Raw genomic sequence first — 17,110 nt, 5'->3', positions numbered from 1 at the left:
GCCCCTTCCCATGTAATAAGTAGCCCCCCCCTCCCAGTAATGGGCAGCCCCCCCCCTTCCCAGTAATGGGCAGGTCCCCCTTCCCAGTAATGAGCAGGTCCCCCATTCCCAGTAATGAGCAGGTCCCCCCCTTCCTAGTAATGGGCAGGTCCCCCCCTTCCCAGTAATGGGCAGGTCCACCCCTTCCCAGTAATAGGCAGGTCCCCCCCTTTCCAGTAATGGGCAGGTCCCCCCCTTCCCAGTAATGGGCAGGTCCCCCCCTTCCCAGTAATGGGCAAGTCCCCCCCCCTTCCCAGTAATGGGCAGGTCCCCCCCCCCTTCCCAGTAATGGGCAGGTCCCCCCCCCCTTCCCAGTAATGGGCAGGTCCCCCCCCCCCTTCCCAGTAATGGGCAGGTCCCCCCCCCCTTCCCAGTAATGGGCAGGTCCCCCGCCCCTTCCCAGTAATGGGCAGGTCCCCCCCCCTTCCCAGTAATGGGCAGGTCCCCCCCCCTTCCCAGTAATGGGCAGGTCCCCCCCTTCCCAGTAATGGGCAGGTCCCCCCCCTTCCCAGTAATGGGCAGGTCCCCCCCCTTCCCAGTAATGGGCAGCCCCCCCGCCCCCCTTCTCAGTAATGGGCAGCCCCCCCGCCCCCCTTCTCAGTAATGGGCAGCCCCCCCGCCCCCCTTCTCAGTAATGGGCAGCCCCCCCGCCCCCCTTCTCAGTAATGGGCAGATCCCCCCTTCCCAGTAATGGGCAGCCCCCCCCCCCCTTCCCAGTAATGGGCAGCCCCCCCCTCTTCCCAGTAATGGGCAGGTCCCCCCTTCCCAGTAATGGGCAGGTCCCCCCTTCCCAGTAATGGGCAGGTCCCCCCTTCCCAGTAATGGGCAGGCCCCCCCCCCCTTCCCAGTAATGGGCAGGCCCCACCCCTTCCCAGTAATGGGCAGGCCCCCCCCTTCCCAGTAATGGGCAGCCCCCCCCCTTCCCAGTAATGGGCAGCCCCCCCCCTTCCCAGTAATGGGCAGCCCCCTCCCCCTTCCCAGTAATGGGCAGCCCCCTCCTTCCCAGTAATGGGCAGCCCCCACCCCCCAGTAATAGGCAGCACCCCCATAATATGCAGCACCCCTCCCTCCCGTAATAGGCAGCCCCTCCAGTAGTAAGCAGCCCCCGCAGTAATAGGCACCCCCCCCCCCGCAATTCTAAGCAGCCCCCCAACCCATATACTTACTACAGCGTCGCTCTCTGTCTGCTTGCTCTGACGTCAGTGTGCAGCCCGGAACGCTTCCTCCCCGAGTCCTCTTCTGCGGAACTAATGAGCAGGGGACTCGGGGAGGAGAATCCTGGCTGCACACTGAGGAGCTGCGGCACCCCCGCTGGTAATCGCTTCAGTGCTCAGCGGCGTTGGCACGCTGCGGGCCACATGACACAAGGCAGCGGGCCGGATTCGGCCCGCGGGCCTTGTGTTTAGAGCAAAAGCTCCCGGTGGTGCCGCGGACCGGCGCTAAACACACAACGGCCCGGCCGCGGTCCGGTGGTTGGGGACCCCTGGTCTAAGGGATCTCACACAAGGGCACCCTCTCTACAGGGGTTGTCCCAAGATATAGGCTTATCTCCTTATTCACAGGATAGAGGATAAGTGTCTGATCAGTGAGAGTCTGACTTCTGGGATCTGCAGAGATCACAAAAACAGAGGGGACTGAGGCCTCCCATAAGAACGGTGTAGCAGTCGCGCACACGCCCTGCTAGCCTCAGCAGCCCACATGCTTGATCGCTGCTCCATTCATACAGTGGGGGACACAAGACCTGCATTTTCATGATAGGCAGGGGTCCGAGAATTCAGAACCCCCACCAATCAGACATTTATCACCTATCCCGTGGATAGGAGACAAGTTTGTAACTTGGGACCGTCCATGGAAGTCAATACTGTGTACAGCAGCAATAACCTTCTCTATTATACAGGCAGTTTGTCTGTCGCCACCACCAAGGCTTTCTGTAAGAACACAGTTAAGTAACATTACGGGTGTTTTCACATCTGCGCTGGGGATTCCAATGTCCTCCTCTGTTTGGGAAACAGAAAAGAAGAAACCCCGCAGCCCAAGGGGTCCGCCTGTGGATGGAACCAAACAGTGTCGGGCGGACCCCATTGACTATAATGGGGTCTGTCCACTTTCCGCCCAGCTACCCGGTTTTGCAACCACATCTGTGAGGACACCTCCGTCTGGAGGTCCTGATGCAGACATGAAACCACCCTTAGGGCGAGCACCCACTGGCGTTTTTTTACCTGCGTTTTGCGTTTTGCGTTTTTCCTGCACAGGCATAGAGATAACATGTGTTCCTGTCCACTGGCGTTTTTTTTGCATTGCGTTTGCGTTTTTAACATAGGAACTGTCAGTTGCATATGTGTCCTTATTTTTCTCCATGGAAATTAATGGCAAAGCCGCGAAAACGCCGCGAAAACGCCGCGGAAAACGCGCGGAAAAAACGCGGGACACGCGGCGAAAACGCTGCGTTTTTTTCCCGCGGGAAACGCAAACGCCAGTGGGTGCTCGCCCTTAGAATGTGTCTTGTATTAGTCCATGACTAATTAAGGAAAAACAAAACACCAAGGATACCAGACACACACAGCAGTTGGCATTTCCTTTACAGGCCTGGTCCCCATCATAACGGACACGTCTCTATGTGATCAGCCCTGCCCATTATGATGAGATGCACTGGTGTCACCCACTCACCTCTGTCCTGGGTAACCCTCCGAATACTTGTTGTTCTGCTGCATTCCTTGGGCATTCTGATGCCGTTCCATATATACCTTCTGATCCGGCTCTCCAGCACTTTCAGTTTTCTTCTCCAACGATGAAACTGAAAACTGGAAATGACAACTCCGATGTAACCCAGCCTAATGCAGCGGACATTCTCATAATTCAGCCCCTCGTAGCCTGGAAATAGGATAATCTAAGGGCAAGAATACTCCCATCCAAGGCCAATAGGAATCTACCTGATCGTCAGGCAGCCGGACCGTCTGTGAGGGAAGTGTACCAGCTTTATATAAGTGACCACACAATGCCTGGTGAGGGCGCTGTTGGGCACGGATAAGCAGTGAAGGGGACACAGTGCTAGATCAGTGCTGCAGTCACTTCATCCACCAGCGAGGAGCCCAGAGATGGTAAAGTGCCGACCTACATTACCAACATATCACCAGTGTATAATATAGGAATACTCCCTTAAAGCGACCCTCCAGCCCTGGACAGACGGCCGAGCCGCTATGACTATCTGATGAGCATGTGTGTTAGTATGCAGTCTAAGGATCTGCTCACATGTGTGTTAGTATGCAGCCGCAGTCTAAGGGCGAGCACCCACTGGCGTTTGCGTTTCCCGCTGGAAAAAAACGCAGCGTTTTCGCCGCGTGCCCCGCGGTTTTTCCGCGCGTTTTCCGCGGCGTTTTTTGCTGCGTTTTCGCGGCGTTTTCGCGGCTTTGCCATTAATTTCCATGGAGAAAAATAAGGACACATATGCAACTGACAGTTCCTATGTTAAAAACGCAAACGCAATGCAAAAAAAACGCCAGTGGACAGGAACACATGTTATCTCTATGCCTGTGCAGGAAAAACGCAAAACGCAAAACGCAAAACGCAGGTAAAAAAACGCCAGTGGGTGCTCGCCCTAAGGATGTGCTCACATGTGTGTTAGTATGCAGCCGCAGTCTAAGGATGCGCTCACATGTGTGTTAGTATGCAGCCGCAGTCTAAGGATGTGCTCACATGTGTGTTAGTATGCAGCCACAGTCTAAGGATGTGCTCACATGTGCGTTAGTATGCAGCCGCAGTCTAAGGATGTGCTCACATGTGTGTTAGTATGCAGCCGCAGTCTAAGGATGTGCTCACATGTGTGTTAGTATGCAGCCGCAGTCTAAGGATGTGCTCACATGTGTGTTAGTATGCAGCCGCAGTCTAAGGATGTGCTCACATGTGTGTTAGTATGTAGCCGCAGTCTAAGGATGTGCTCACATGTGTGTTAGTATGCAGCCGCAGTCTAAGGATGTGCTCACATGTGCGTTAGTATGTAGCCGCAGTCTAAGGATGTGCTCACATGTGTGTTAGTATGTAGCCGCAGTCTAAGGATGCGCTCACATGTGTGTTAGTATGTAGCCGCAGTCTAAGGATGTGCTCACATGTGTGTTAGTATGCAGTCTAAGGATGTGCTCACATGTGTGTTAGTAGGCAGCCGCAGTCTAAGGATGTGCTCACATGTGTGTTAGTATGCAGCCGCAGTCTAAGGATGTGCTCACATGTGCATTAGTATGCAGCCGCAGTCTAAGGATGTGCTCACATGTGTGTTAGTATGTAGCCGCAGTCTAAGGATGCGCTCATATGTGTGTTAGTATGCAGCCGCAGTCTAAGGATGTGCTCACATGTGTGTTAGTATGCAGCCGCAGTCTAAGGATGTGCTCACATGTGTGTTAGTATGCAGTCTAAGGATGTGCTCACATGTGTGTTAGTATGCAGCCGCAGTCTAAGGATATGCTCACATGTGTGTTAGTATGCAGCCGCAGTCTAAGGATGTGCTCACATGTGTGTTAGTATGCAGCCGCAGTCTAAGGATGTGCTCACATGTGTGTTAGTATGCAGCCGCAGTCTAAGGATGTGCTCACATGTGTGTTAGTATGCAGCCGCAGTCTAAGGATGTGCTCACATGTGTGTTAGTATGTAGCCGCAGTCTAAGGATGTGCTCACATGTGTGTTAGTATGTAGCCGCAGTCTAAGGATGTGCTCACATGTGTGTTAGTATGCAGCCGCAGTCTAAGGATGTGCTCACATGTGTGTTAGTATGCAGCCGCAGTCTAAGGATGTGCTCACATGTGTGTTAGTATGTAGCCGCAGTCTAAGGATGTGCTCACGTGTGTTAGTGTGCAGCCGCAGTCTAAGGATACGCTCACATGTGTGTTAGTATGTAGCCGCAGTCTAAGGATGTGCTCACATGTGTGTTAGTATGCAGCCGCAGTCTAAGGATGTGCTCACATGTGTGTTAGTATGTAGCCGCAGTCTAAGGATGTGCTCACATGTGTGTTAGTATGTAGCCGCAGTCTAAGGATGCGCTCACATGTGTGTTAGTATGCAGCCCCAGTCTAAGGATGTGCTCACATGTGTGTTAGTATGCAGCCGCAGTCTAAGGATGTGCTCACATGTGCGTTAGTATGCAGCCGCAGTCTAAGGATGTGCTCACATGTGTGTTAGTATGTAGCCGCAGTCTAAGGATGTGCTCACATGTGCAGTTGTTCACACCAGAAGTCAACCAAAATGAAGGAAAAAAAAGGGTAGAAACTGAACCCGTCCTTTAGTCTACCCTGTGAGGGGTTAATTCACGTTTATGCCTTTTTAAACTGATAAGTGTATTAATTATTGACTACAGCGACTCCATTTTGTATTCTTTGCCTTTGCTAAATACATGTATCTGTACAAATTTCACTTTTTACTTAGAAGAATGTTAAATCTCAGATATAATGACCTTGGATATGTTCCCGTGTGTGTAATCAGCGTTCTCTCTGTCCTAGAGAAATTTACTCCCTTTGCTTAGAAGCGCCTGGGAACATATTGTTGATACAGTTATCATCGGACATTGATGCATTGCTCACGTAGGAGACTTCTTTGAAAGATGTGTATTGTTCATTAAGAAAGTCCAGGTGTCCAGCAGGTTCGGACCTGCGCAGTGATTAGATCTTACGCAAGCATTTTCGGTTTCTATAAAGTTCTGTACTTTGCAAATAAACTTCACTTCACTCTGACAACTCATCCAGCATGTGGTTGTCCATTTGTGTCGTCTATGGGTACCCATATCTAAAGACTAATTTGGAAGCAGGCAGCATCCGCTCAACGGTCAGAGTTTGACTGACCCCCTACAACCCTTTATGAGCCTCACCTGGTTTGGGTTTCAAAATCCACATCCAAACCTCCAGGTGTGAAGGAGACATCCTGAGACACTGCATGCTGCTCTGACTGGTCAGCGCTGCTCCCGTGGACAACACTGGCCAATCACAGCAGGTGTAGTGTTTTAGACTACCGATGTGTACTAATTCACAGTGTGCAGCAGACAGTCAGAGAACCGATGCGGCCATCTTTGTTTGTCTAGGACTGGAGGGTCACTTTAAGGAGGGTTACATCTAGCTTTAGTTTCCCCACTGAGACTAGTTTCACACAGCTGAGCGATATTTCAGGCAAGGAAGCTCGTCCCGATATCACGCTTGTACGATGTCCCTGCGGATGTTAGGCGTTTCGTGTCAAAACCGCCTCCCATGACTTCAGTACAGTCGCGATCCAATGGGAAACCTCGCATCGCACGCTGTGAGATCTTTCCGGACCCATTGAAAACAACGGGTGAGGCGTTCCGAGGGAACACCCAAATATAGGACAGCAGGGGAGGAGAGCAAAATAATAAAACTCATCTATATTACCCCGGGTCAAAAGAACGGAGTTCATACTCGTGCGAGATTTGTGCGTCTCGCAATACGTGATTTTCTAACCTGTGTGAAAGCAGCCTGAATGACACAAAGACCTCCAATACTGTGGAGTGTAACACGGCATAACGCAGGTGTCCATGACATGCAGAATCCATGGAAAGCTGGATGACAACTGCGATGGCCAACATAATAGATTCCATTAGTGGTCAGCGCCCAGCATCTATTACCCGATGTAGGGAACCAAGATACCTTGGAGTCTTGGATGTGCAGGTCATTCTTTAAGACCCTTTTACATGGGAACACACATTTGTCAGAAGGTTTATCTCCCCGATCATCGGCCCGCCTGAATGCGCCCCAATCAGCTGATGAACATTCAGAACGCTCGCTCACCGGCTGACTGGGTCTTTCATGCGGGCATAAAAATGCTGATTCGTTGGCAGGACATCCTCCGTGTAATTAGGGGGGCGGCTGCTGACAAGAGCTGCTGCTGGTGAAGGATGACCAATATTAGTGACCGGTCGTCCCAATACTAGCGATCCTCCGTACCGCGAGCGGCAGAACGAGGACTGATCGGCAGCTATACTGTCAGTCGCTCATTACAGCCAGCAGAGGGTCCGTCTTCTGTGTAGAAGCGCCTATAGTGCAGTGAGAGCGCAGCGTCTCGTATGTCTTACCTCTGGATCATTTGTTTCAGGAGGTTCCAGGACGATCTGGTTATGAGATGCCCACAGATCGGCATGCCCGCCATTCATCACCGGGGAGGCGGCCATCATCCTGCCTCAGATACTTCACCCCTGGAACAAAAACACAGTTTTAATTCTGCACCATTTCAAGATCTTTGCTTGCTGTTAATGAATGGAAGCATTCTTGTTTACTCCCAGAGTTGTATCCGGTCCGGGTAATCCTCTGCAAAGCCGGACCAAACAACCAGGTACCGGGCTCTGAGGGCACAAGGCAAAGCGCTCTTTAACCCCTTAACGCTGCAGGTTGTACATTTATGTCCTGCAGCTGCAGGGTATATATGAAGAGAGATTGCAGGGCCACCTCTCGTCATACACCGCAGGCGCCGGCTGTTTATTACAGCTGACACCTGCGGGCAATAGCTGCAATCAGCCGCGTGGCTGATCGGCGCTATTAACCCTTTCAATGCCACTGTCAATTCTGATACGGCCCCTTCCCTTGCGATGAGATCGCAGGGAGCCATGCAGGTGTCATGCTAGCCAAGGCCCTTCTGAAAGGCCCCAGGGCTGTCTTCGCAATATGCCTATCAAGGCGTCCCTGTGGGGTGGCTTGATAGACTGCCTGCCCAATCGCAGTATGGCATTACATGATACTGCAGGAGCAATCAAAGCATTGCTAGTTGTGGTCCTCTATGGGGGCTAAAAAATGGAAAAATAAGATTAATAAAGTTTTAGTATAAAAAAAAAAGTAACAACTGTAAAAAACAACCCTTTTGCCATATTTACAATAAAAGAATCTAAGTAATAAAATAAAAATACATATTTGGTATCGCTGTGTCTGTAAACGTCCGATCTATCAAAGTAACGCATTATTTACCTCACACAGTGAACGTCGCCTGTAAAAAAAATAAATAACTCCAGAAATGCGCTTTTTGGGTCTCCAAGTAAAAAAATGCAATGAAAAGCGATCAAAAACTTGTATATATTCCAAGATGGTACCAATGAAAACAACAGGATGTACCGTACAAAATGAGCCCTCGGACAACTACGTTGATGGAAAATTTTAAAAAGTTCTTACATGCAGAAGATGGCGGCAGAAAATAATTTAAAATAATTAAATGTCTGAATAAAAATAAAGTAGTACAGAAAAAAAAACACTTTATAAGTTTGGTATCGTAGTAATCGTACTGAACCATAGAATAAACTTACGGCATTGTTGTTGCATTTTGTGCGCCGTAGAAACAGGATGCACCAGAAGATGGCGAAATTACTTTTTTTTAAATTTTACTCCACTTTGAATTTTTAAAAGCTTTTTAGTACGTTATATGGTACATTAAATAGAACTGAAAAATACAACTCATCCCACAAAAAACAATTGATTTTTTAAACGGGTGGAGGAAAAAACGAATGGAAAAAAGGCAATGTCCTTAAGGGGTTAAGGGGCACCTTGGGACCAACCTTTATACCTGCTGAGCCTCACCAGCAATCAAACAAATTGAAAAAAGTACCATAAACGAAATCCTCCTGGTTACCTGCAGAACTAATTCACTGACCCCTCCCTGCAGTATCCTCACGGCAATAAGACTCAGGATTGAGTCATGAGGCGGCTCTCCCCGACAGCCCCCGTCCGCCCGGACAGAGGCGGCCACCCACCTGACAACCCACGTCCCCCAGGACAGAGGCCGACCCATCTCCTTGACAACCCCTGTCCCCCAGGACAGAGGCAGCCTTCACCTGACAACCCCCGTCCGCCGGGACATAGGCGGACTTCCTCTGACAACACCTATCTGCCGAGACACAGGCGGCCTCTCCCAGAAAACACCCGCCGCCAGGATAGAGGCGACCTCTCCCTGAGAACTCCCGTCCGCCGGAACACAGGCGACCTCCCCTTTACAACCCCCATCCGCTGGGACAGAGGCGACCTCCCCCTGACCAACACCCGTCCCACGGGACAGAGGCGACCTCCCCCTGACAAACACCCGTCCCACGGGACAGAGGCGACCTCCCCCTGACAAACACCCGTCCCACGGGACAGAGGCGACCTCCCCCTGACAAACACCCGTCCCACGGGACAGAGGCTACCTCCCCCTGACAAACACCCGTCCCACGGGACAGAGGCGACCTCCCCCTGACAAACACCCGTCCCACGGGACGGAGGCGACCGCCCCCTGACAAACACCCGTTCCACGGGACAGAGGCGACCGCCCCCTGACAAACACCCGTCCCACGGGACGGAGGCGACCGCCCCCTGACAACCACCATCCGCCAGGACACAGGTGGCCTCTCCCTGATAACCACCATCCGCCAGGACACAGGTGGCCTCTCCCTGATAACCACCATCCGCCAGGACTAAGGCGGCCTCTCCCTGACAACCACCATCCGCCAGGACACAGGTGGCCTCTCCCTGATAACCACCATCCGCCAGGACTAAGGCGGCCTCTCCCTGACAACCACTATCCGCCGGGACACAGGCGGCCTCTCCCTGACAACCCCATTCGCGGGGACACAGGTGGCCTCTCCCTGACAACCCCAGTCGCGGGGACACAGGCGGCCTCTCCCTGACAACCACCATCCGCGGGGACACAGGCGGCCTCTCCCTGACAACCACCATCTGTCGGGACGCAGGCGGCCTCTCCCTGACAACCACCATCTGTCGGGACGCAGGCGGCCTTTCCCTGACAATCACCATCCGCCGGGACGCAGGCGGCCTCTCCCTGACAACCACCATCCGCCGGGACGCAGGCGGCCTCTCCCTGACAACCCCATCTGTAGGAAGATAACACATTCAAGAGCCCAAAGCAAATTGTAGGAAGGGGCCCGAACCGAGAGCCCGTGTGACTCTATTCTGCTGGGAGAACACCGTGCAGCTGCCGCACCCAGCCAAACCACGGCCACAGCAAATCCACTACATGTGAATATATGCTTAGGGTGGGAGTACACAGTGCAGCTGCCGCACCCAGCCAAACCACGGCCACAGCAAATCCACTACATGTGAATATATCCTTAGGGTGGGAGTACACAGTGCAGCTGCCACACCCAGCCAAACCACGCCACAGCAAATCCACTACATGTGAATATATCCTTAGGATGGGAATACACAGCGCAGCTGCCGCACCCAGCCAAACCACGGCCACAGCAAATCCACTACATGTGAATATATCCTTAGGATGGGAGTACACAGTGCAGCTGCCGCACCCAGCCAAACCACGGCCACAGCAAATCCACTACATGTGAATATATCCTTAGGATGGGAGTACACAGTGCAGCTGCCGCACCCAGCCAAACTGCGGCCACAGCAAATCCATTACATGTGAATATATCCTTAGGATGGGAGTACACAGTGCAGCTGCCGCACCCAGCCAAACCACGGCCACAGCAAATCCAATATATGTGAATATATCCTTAGGATGGGAATACACAGCAGCCGCCACACCCAGCCAAACCATGGCCACAGCAAATCCATTACATGTGAATATATCCTTAGGATGGGAATATACAGTGCAGCTGCCGCACCCAGCCAAACCACGGCCACAGCAAATCCAATATATGTGAATATATCCTTAGGATGGGAATACACAGCAGCCGCCACACCCAGCCAAACCACGGCCACACAAATCCATTACATGTGAATATATCCTTAGGATGGCAATATACAGTGCAGCTGCCACACCCAGCCAAACCACGGCCACACAAATCCACTACATGAGAATATATCCTTAGGGTGGCAATACACAGTGCAGCTGCAGCACCCAGCCAAACCACGGCCACAGCAAATCCACTGCATGTGAATATATCCTTAGGATGGGAGTACACCGTGCAGCTGCCACACCCAGCCAAACCACGGCCACACAAATCCACTACATGTGAATATATCCTTAGGGTGGGAGTACACAGCGCAGCCGCCGCACCCAGCCAAACCACAGCCACACAAATCCACTACATGAGAATATATCCTTAGGGTGGGAGTACACAGCGCAGCCACCGCACCCAGCCAAACCACAGCCACACAAATCCACTACATGAGAATATATCCTTAGGGTGGGAGTACACAGTGCAGCTGCCGCACCCAACCAAACCACGGCCACAGCATATCCACTACATGTGAATATATCCTTAGGATGGGAATACACAGTGCAGCTGCCGCACCCAGCCAAACCACGGCCACAGCATATCCACTACATGTGAATATATCCTTAGGATGGCAATACACCGTGCAGCTGCCGCACCCAGCCAAACCACGGCCACAGCATATCCACTACATGTGAATATATCCTTAGGATGGCAATACACCGTGCAGCTGCCGCACCCAGCCAAACCACGGCCACAGCATATCCACTACATGTGAATATATCCTTAGGATGGCAATACACAGTGCAGCTGCCGCACCCAGCCAAACCATGGTCACAGCAAATCCACTACATGAGAATATATCCTTAGGGTGGGAGTACACAGTGCAGCTGCCACACCCAGCCAAACCACGGCCACTGCAAATCCACTACATGTGAATATATCCTTAGGATGGGAATACACAGCAGCCACCGCACCCAGCCAAACCACGGCCACAGCAAATCCACTACATGTGAATATATCCTTAGGATGGCAATACACCGTGCAGCTGCCGCACCCAGCCAAACCACGGCCACAGCAAATCCACTACATGAGAATATATCCTTAGGGTGGGAGTACACAGCGCAGCCGCCGCACCCAGCCAAACCACGGCCACAGCAAATCCACTACATGAGAATATATCCTTAGGGTGGGAGTACACAGTGCAGCTGCCGCACCCAGCCAAACCACGGCCACAGCATATCCACTACATGTGAATATATCCTTAGGATGGCAATACACAGTGCAGCTGCCGCACCCAGCCAAACCATGGCCACAGCAAATCCACTACATGAGAATATATCCTTAGGGTGGGAGTACACAGTGCAGCTGCCACACCCAGCCAAACCACGGCCACAGCAAATCCACTACATGTGAATATATCCTTAGGATGGGAGTACACAGTGCAGCTGCCGCACCCAGCCAAACCACGGCCACACAAATCCACTACATGTGAATATATCCTTAGGATTGGAGTACACAGTGCAGCCGCCGCACCCAGCCAAACCACGGCCACAGCCACAGCAAATCCACTACATGTGAATATATCCTTAGGGTGGAAGTACACCGTGCAGCTGCCGCACCCAGCCAAACCACGGCCATACAAATCCACTACATGTGAATATATCCTTAGGATGGGAGTACACAGTGCAGCTGCCACACCCAGCCAAACCACGGCCACTGCAAATCCACTACATGTGAATATATCCTTAGGATGGGAATACACAGCAGCCACCGCACCCAGCCAAACCACGGCCACAGCAAATCCACTACATGTGAATATATCCTTAGGATGGCAATACACAGCGCAGCTGCCACACCCAGCCAAACCACGGCCACACAAATCCACTACATGAGAATATATCCTTAGGGTGGCAATACACAGTGCAGCTGCCACACCCAGCCAAACCACGGCCACTGCAAATCCACTACATGTGAATATATCCTTAGGATGGGAATACACAGCAGCCACCGCACCCAGCCAAACCACGGCCACAGCAAATCCACTACAAGTGAATATATCCTTAGGATGGGAGTACACAGTGCAGCTGCCGCACCCAGCCAAACCACGGCCACAGCAAATCCACTACATGTGAATATATCCTTAGGGTGGGAATACACCGTGCAGCTGCCGCACCCAGCCAAACCACGGCCACAGCAAATCCACTGCATGTGAATATATCCTTAGGATGGGAGTACACAGTGCAGCTGCCGCACCCAGCCAAACCACGGCCACAGCAAATCCACTACATGTGAATATATCCTTAGGATGGGAGTACACAGTGCAGCTGCCACACCCAGCCAAACCACGGCCACAGCAAATCACTGGTAAAATTGTGCAGCCACACGGGTTATGGCGCCCCTCCCTCAGTATTTGCTGGGGACACACTATGTAAGAACATGTGACAAATAATAAAACAAGGGGAACGGGGGCATTTTTATAGATACAAATATCAGGATGCAATTACACATGAAATACGATAGGCAGAGAATAAAGTATTAGAAGGTAACGGGGATAAAAAACAAACGAAAAACGTAAATCAACATATATTAAGTTTTCAAGGGAAGAGGGAGCTGCCCCTCCCTGTACAGCCGGATGTAAAGTCTGACATTGATAGTTCTCCTCTATAAAACAGAGCTGGTTTTGCTAAAATGGCGCAATTGGTAAATTACTTTATTCACTTTATAATTAAAATTATAGTCCTATATTAAACGCACACATTAAAATATTGCTGGTAATGGTAGAATCAGTATAAAATCTGCCCAGAAGGGCTGCAGCCGACCTCCAGGGATTAGAGATAAAACAAAGACCCCATAAAGTCCATCATCAGGCTAAAAATCACGCTTCTTGAGAAGTCGAGGGAGATGATGACGACTTACCATCTAGAAGCGCGGGCAGCGTTTGGACATGTGACCTGGTAACAGAGAAGAGGGGCACTGAGGCTCCCCACAGCGCTAGTCCGGAATATAAAATGGGTAGCGCTGGGAGAGCAGGAATTGAGTATGTGCCCTGTGCCCATGCTGGGGCTGTCTAGGAGGACTATGCAGGGGGTAATACACTTAGTAATGGCCTCTCCTATTACAGGGGATGCAAAGCAGCAATCTGCAGAAAAGAAATCCCTCCATTAAATGGTTCAAAGGTGGTAGGCAGGGGCGTACCTAAAGGCTCAAGGGCCCAGGTGCAACAGTTCAGCTCGGGGCCCCCCCTTGGGCCTCCACCCTACACTCCCCCGTACCCATACCCACATCGTGCTGCATACATGATCTGCCCCTTGGCGTAATCTTTCCAAACATGACGCATTTCCTGAACATGAAAATTTGTTTGTAGCCCCGCAGGCCGCTCTCACACACATCGCTTTTTACCGCTATTAGCGCGGTGTCCCGAGCGCCATACTAACCGCGGTACAACACTCCCATAGATTTTATTGAGCTTACTTAAACCTGCGCTGGAACACGGTGTCCCTAACGCTGTGATTTTTGAGAGCTGTCTGTTCTATTTTTGCATGTTTGTGGTTTTTAACACATCAAATCAGTAGGGATGAGCGAGTATACTCACTAAGGCACTGCTCGCTCGAGTAATGTGCCTTAGCCGAGTATCTCCCCGCTCGTCCCTAAAGATTCGGGGGCCGGCGCGGGACGGGGAGCTGCAGGGGAGAGCGGGGAGGAACGGAGGGGAGATCTCTCTCTCCCTCTCTCCCGCCCGCTCTCCCCTGCTCCCTGCCGCAACTCACCTGTCAGCCACGGCGGCCCCTGAATCTTCAGGGACGAGCAGGGAGATACTCGGCTAAGGCACATTACTCGAGCGAGCAGTGCCTTAGCGAGTATACTCGCTCATCCCTACACATCACCCATCACAATGATGGGGTGCATTAAAAAGCGCTGTCACACGCTGTAACCTGTGTTCGAAAAGGCTGCTTCAAATTCCGGTGAAAATGCCAGGATTTCAAGCTGCGTTTTCTGAACACGTGTGAGAGCGCCCTCAGGGGGGTCATGTGTTTGTTGCACTTTAGAACCACAATAAAGAAAAACACATAAAAACCTGCATGCAGTATTTAAAGACCGCGTACGGTATTAGGGTGACCGCCCACTACAGGTTTTTTCACAGTGAAATTCGCAGCGTTTTTTTTTCTGCAGGGGTCTATGGGACTTGTAATGTTAAAATCATGATCGCGCAAAATTGCGATTTCGCGGTAAATTGCGATTTTCCACGATCGCTATTTTAACATTACAAGTCCCATAGACCCCTACAGAAAAAAAAAACGCTGCGAATTTCGCCGTGAAAAAAACCTGTAGTGGGCGGTCACCCTAAAGGAGCCGCAGACACTATTAATAAACGCATGCGGTTTTGATGCGTTTTTTAATTGTGTGTAAAGGGTGCAAATAAATACAGTAAATGAAGGGAGATGTGTAACTTATACCAGAGAGAGAGAGATATGTGATAGATAGATAGATAGATAGATAGATAGATAGATAGATAGATAGATAGATAGATAGATAGAGAGAGAGATAGATAGATAGATATGAGAGAGAGAGATAGATAGATAGATATGAGAGAGATATGAGAGAGATATATAGATAGATATGTGAGAGAGAGAGAGAGAGAGAGAGAGAGAGAGAGAGAGATAGAGAGAGAGAGAGAGAGAGAGAGAGAGAGATAGGAGATAGATATGAGATAGGAGAGAGAGATAGATAGATAAATAGATAGATATGGGATAGATAGATAGATAGATAGATAGATAGATAGATAGATAGATAGATAGATAGATAGATATGAGATAGATATGAGAGATAGATATGGGATAGATAAATAGATAGATGTGAGATAGATAGATAGATAGATAGATAGATAGATAGATATGAGATAGATAAATAGATATGTGATAGATAGATAGATAGATAGATAGATAGATATGAGAGAGATAGATATGAGAAAGATAGATATGAGATAGATAGATAGATAGATAGATATGAGATAGATAGATAGATAGATATGAGATAGATAGATAGATAGATAGATAGATATGAGATAGATAGATAGATATGAGATAGATAAATAGATAGATAGATATGAGAGAGATAGATATGAGATAGATAGAGAGATATGAGAGCGAGCGATAGATAGATAGATAGATAGATAGATAGATAGATAGATATGAGATAGATAGATAGATAGATAGATAGATAAAGGAGGGAGACAGACAGACAGATGCACACACATATATACACTTACCCCAGGGCTCGGTCCACTTCTCCTCCATGTGACAGCAGCAGCAGGAGAGGTAAACTCAGAGGCTTCCGTGCAACAGGAAGCAGGGGGCAGCACATGATCATTGTGCCCTGCCGTGCCATGTGACTTCCTCCCTCCTCCCCTGCCGGCTCATGGGAGTACCTCCCTGCTTTTCCTCTCAGGCTGGCCGTTCTGGCTACCGCATCATGCGGGGGAAAGAACGGCCAGCCATTAATGCACTGAATGTGCATGTGGGTATGGCAGAGGGAGGCCACGGGGCCCCCTGAGCGCAGGGGCCGGGTCGCCATGGCGACCCCAGCACCCCCTGACGCTACGCCTATGGTGGTAGGGATTATATCAGGGGCGGGGGTATCGTCAGTTCTGGGTGTACAATGGAGACAGTAGTATTGTGTACACATGTTTATTAAAATTACGCTGTGATATCCAAATTATAACACAAGTATTATGACAAATATTATAACATACCAGTAATTATTAGGAAATTATAGTACCAGTGTTTCGGGTGGCAATGCACCACACAGCTCTGCTACATGCGCGTGTCACACACACCACACACTGCTCTACTGCATGAGTATGTCACAGACCAACAGAGCTCTGCTAAATGCTCGTCACACACAATTCTGGTACATGCATGTCACCCCCCCACAGCTCTGCTACATGCATGTCACACACACCACACACATTTCTGGTACATGCACGTCACACACACCACCCACAGCTCTCGTACATGCATGTTACACATACCAGACACAGCTCTGCTACATGCATGTCACACACACCACACACAGCTCTGCTACATGTGCATCACAAAAACCACACAGCTCTGCTACATGCGCGTCACACAAACCACACAGCTCTGCTACATGCACGTCACACATACAGCTCTGCTACATTACCTGTGCGTCACACACAGCTCTGCTACATTACATGTGCATAACACACAGCTCTGCTATATTACATGCGCATCACACACACACCACAAACAGCCCTGCTACATTACATTCGCATGTCACAGACACACACAGCTGTACTACATGCTGGTTTAGGATCTGTGATGACCCCACGGTCATGCGATCAGGGGCGGAGCTAAGAGTCGGTAACTGATCACACAACAGTGACATCATTACAGGTCCTGTCAGCACACGGCTGCC

The 17,110-nt window shown here is 50.5% G+C and overlaps 1 protein-coding gene across 1 annotated transcript in view; it reads right to left on the bottom strand.

Moving 5' to 3' along the window:
* The window catches only part of LOC136576978 (uncharacterized), an 89,568-nt gene extending 73,559 nt beyond the window's left edge, over positions 1-16,009 (bottom strand). Inside the window, exons 1-2 of the mRNA XM_066576655.1 lie at positions 15,942-16,009; positions 7,100-7,219 (exon numbers count right to left, since the gene is read on the bottom strand). Coding sequence (XP_066432752.1) covers positions 7,100-7,173 — 74 coding nt within the window. The 5' untranslated portion in view covers positions 7,174-7,219; positions 15,942-16,009. The remainder of the gene's footprint in view (positions 1-7,099; positions 7,220-15,941) is intronic.
* Between the last annotated feature and the right edge of the window lie 1,101 nt (positions 16,010-17,110).

Source organism: Eleutherodactylus coqui, chromosome 8, assembly GCF_035609145.1.
Source record: "Eleutherodactylus coqui strain aEleCoq1 chromosome 8, aEleCoq1.hap1, whole genome shotgun sequence".
Taxonomy (NCBI): domain Eukaryota; kingdom Metazoa; phylum Chordata; class Amphibia; order Anura; family Eleutherodactylidae; genus Eleutherodactylus; species Eleutherodactylus coqui.
Note: the sequence above shows the minus strand (reverse complement) of the source record. Positions and strands in the feature narration are given on the sequence as shown.